This window comes from Puntigrus tetrazona, chromosome 19 (assembly GCF_018831695.1).
Source record: "Puntigrus tetrazona isolate hp1 chromosome 19, ASM1883169v1, whole genome shotgun sequence".
In the NCBI taxonomy this organism is placed as follows: Eukaryota; Metazoa; Chordata; class Actinopteri; order Cypriniformes; family Cyprinidae; genus Puntigrus; species Puntigrus tetrazona.
In genome coordinates this window covers 20233525-20234777 of record NC_056717.1, presented here as the reverse complement: position 1 = coordinate 20234777, position 1253 = coordinate 20233525, and the positions used below count along the sequence as shown (strand labels likewise).

At 34.0% G+C, this 1253-nt stretch overlaps 1 protein-coding gene across 1 annotated transcript in view; it reads right to left on the bottom strand.

Annotated features, from left to right (window-relative positions):
• The window catches only part of LOC122323334 (neuronal acetylcholine receptor subunit alpha-7-like), an 18771-nt gene that overhangs the window by 1015 nt on the left and 16503 nt on the right, over window positions 1-1253 (bottom strand). Inside the window, exons 11-12 of the mRNA XM_043217078.1 lie at window positions 1170-1229; window positions 144-285 (exon numbers count right to left, since the gene is read on the bottom strand). Coding sequence (XP_043073013.1) covers window positions 144-285; window positions 1170-1229 — 202 coding nt within the window. The remainder of the gene's footprint in view (window positions 1-143; window positions 286-1169; window positions 1230-1253) is intronic.

Here is a 1253-nt window from a genome sequence, read left to right as displayed (position 1 = left end):
CCTCTTCATCCGCAGGAACCACGCGCACCAGTTCAGCAGCACCACACGGGTCTGACAGGAAAATGAACTACTAAATAACGGTTTTCCTGACAGCGGAATTAATCACGATCATATTAAAATCAGGCAGGTGGGTTCATTTATACGGCAAGAAGACAAGCAGCAGTGAGATCCTCACCCATTTTGGCATTTTTCCTCCATCGGGGTCATGGTAGTGGTATTGTAAAACCCACACGGTGGCTATCACAGACAGGCCAACAATAACCATGGTGGTGGCAAAATACTGAGCTAGTCAAAGGATAGAGAGAATTACATTTAACAACAAAGAAAAAATCCTACTAAAAACAATTCACTAAAACAGGTTCAGAGACTAAATAAAAGCAAAATCTATTTACAGTAACGCAAACTTTTTTGACTAAATACTAAAACGTACACAGAAACTCACTTATTGTAAGGCAACAGTTGTGTGGCTACTCAGAAATTTCTCTTGTAAAAAATGAACCATGGTACTGTAATTATTTTCAAATCTAAATATTGGTACCATATTAATGGCATCATACATTCATTTCAATAAGGTGGCATATAACCCAGAATACTACCTGATTATCATCTGATACCATTGTTGTACTTTGTTAACCCTAAAGATTTTTTATATTTTTTGCAATGGACACGTTAACCTTTGTTTTCACAAATTGATGTAAATGTTTCATCGTGAAAAACAAGCACCCTTTAGCATACTTTTTTTACTGAAATAATATTTAAAAGAATATAATTACGTGCAAACTGAATGCGATTTTTACTCTTAATTGAAATTGCGATTAAATTAAAATATTATAAGTTATATTAATGTAAAACAAATTTAGCTGAACATTAGGTATTTTAGACCTGCTTAAGAAGGACTTAACACTACAACTAATCAAGTCAATATATTAAAATATATACATTAAAGCACAACAAAAAGTTATCAAAGCAATTTAAATTGTACTTTTATATTTTAAAACTTCACATTAATACAAAGCGCTATCCCAATACATTTTTACTGCAAACATTCTCCTTTACAGTGGTTTATAAGGCTATGCAAAATGGTTGGATCAAATGATTAGAACATATCACTTCATTAAGTTCAGTCAATCACACATCTGATATCATTGATCATCACAGGTTAGACTTACCTATCAAAGGCACAGAGTCCGATGTTGCGGGCATTATCTCTGCTACCAGAAGCATGAACACTGTCAGAGAGAGGAGGACCGTGA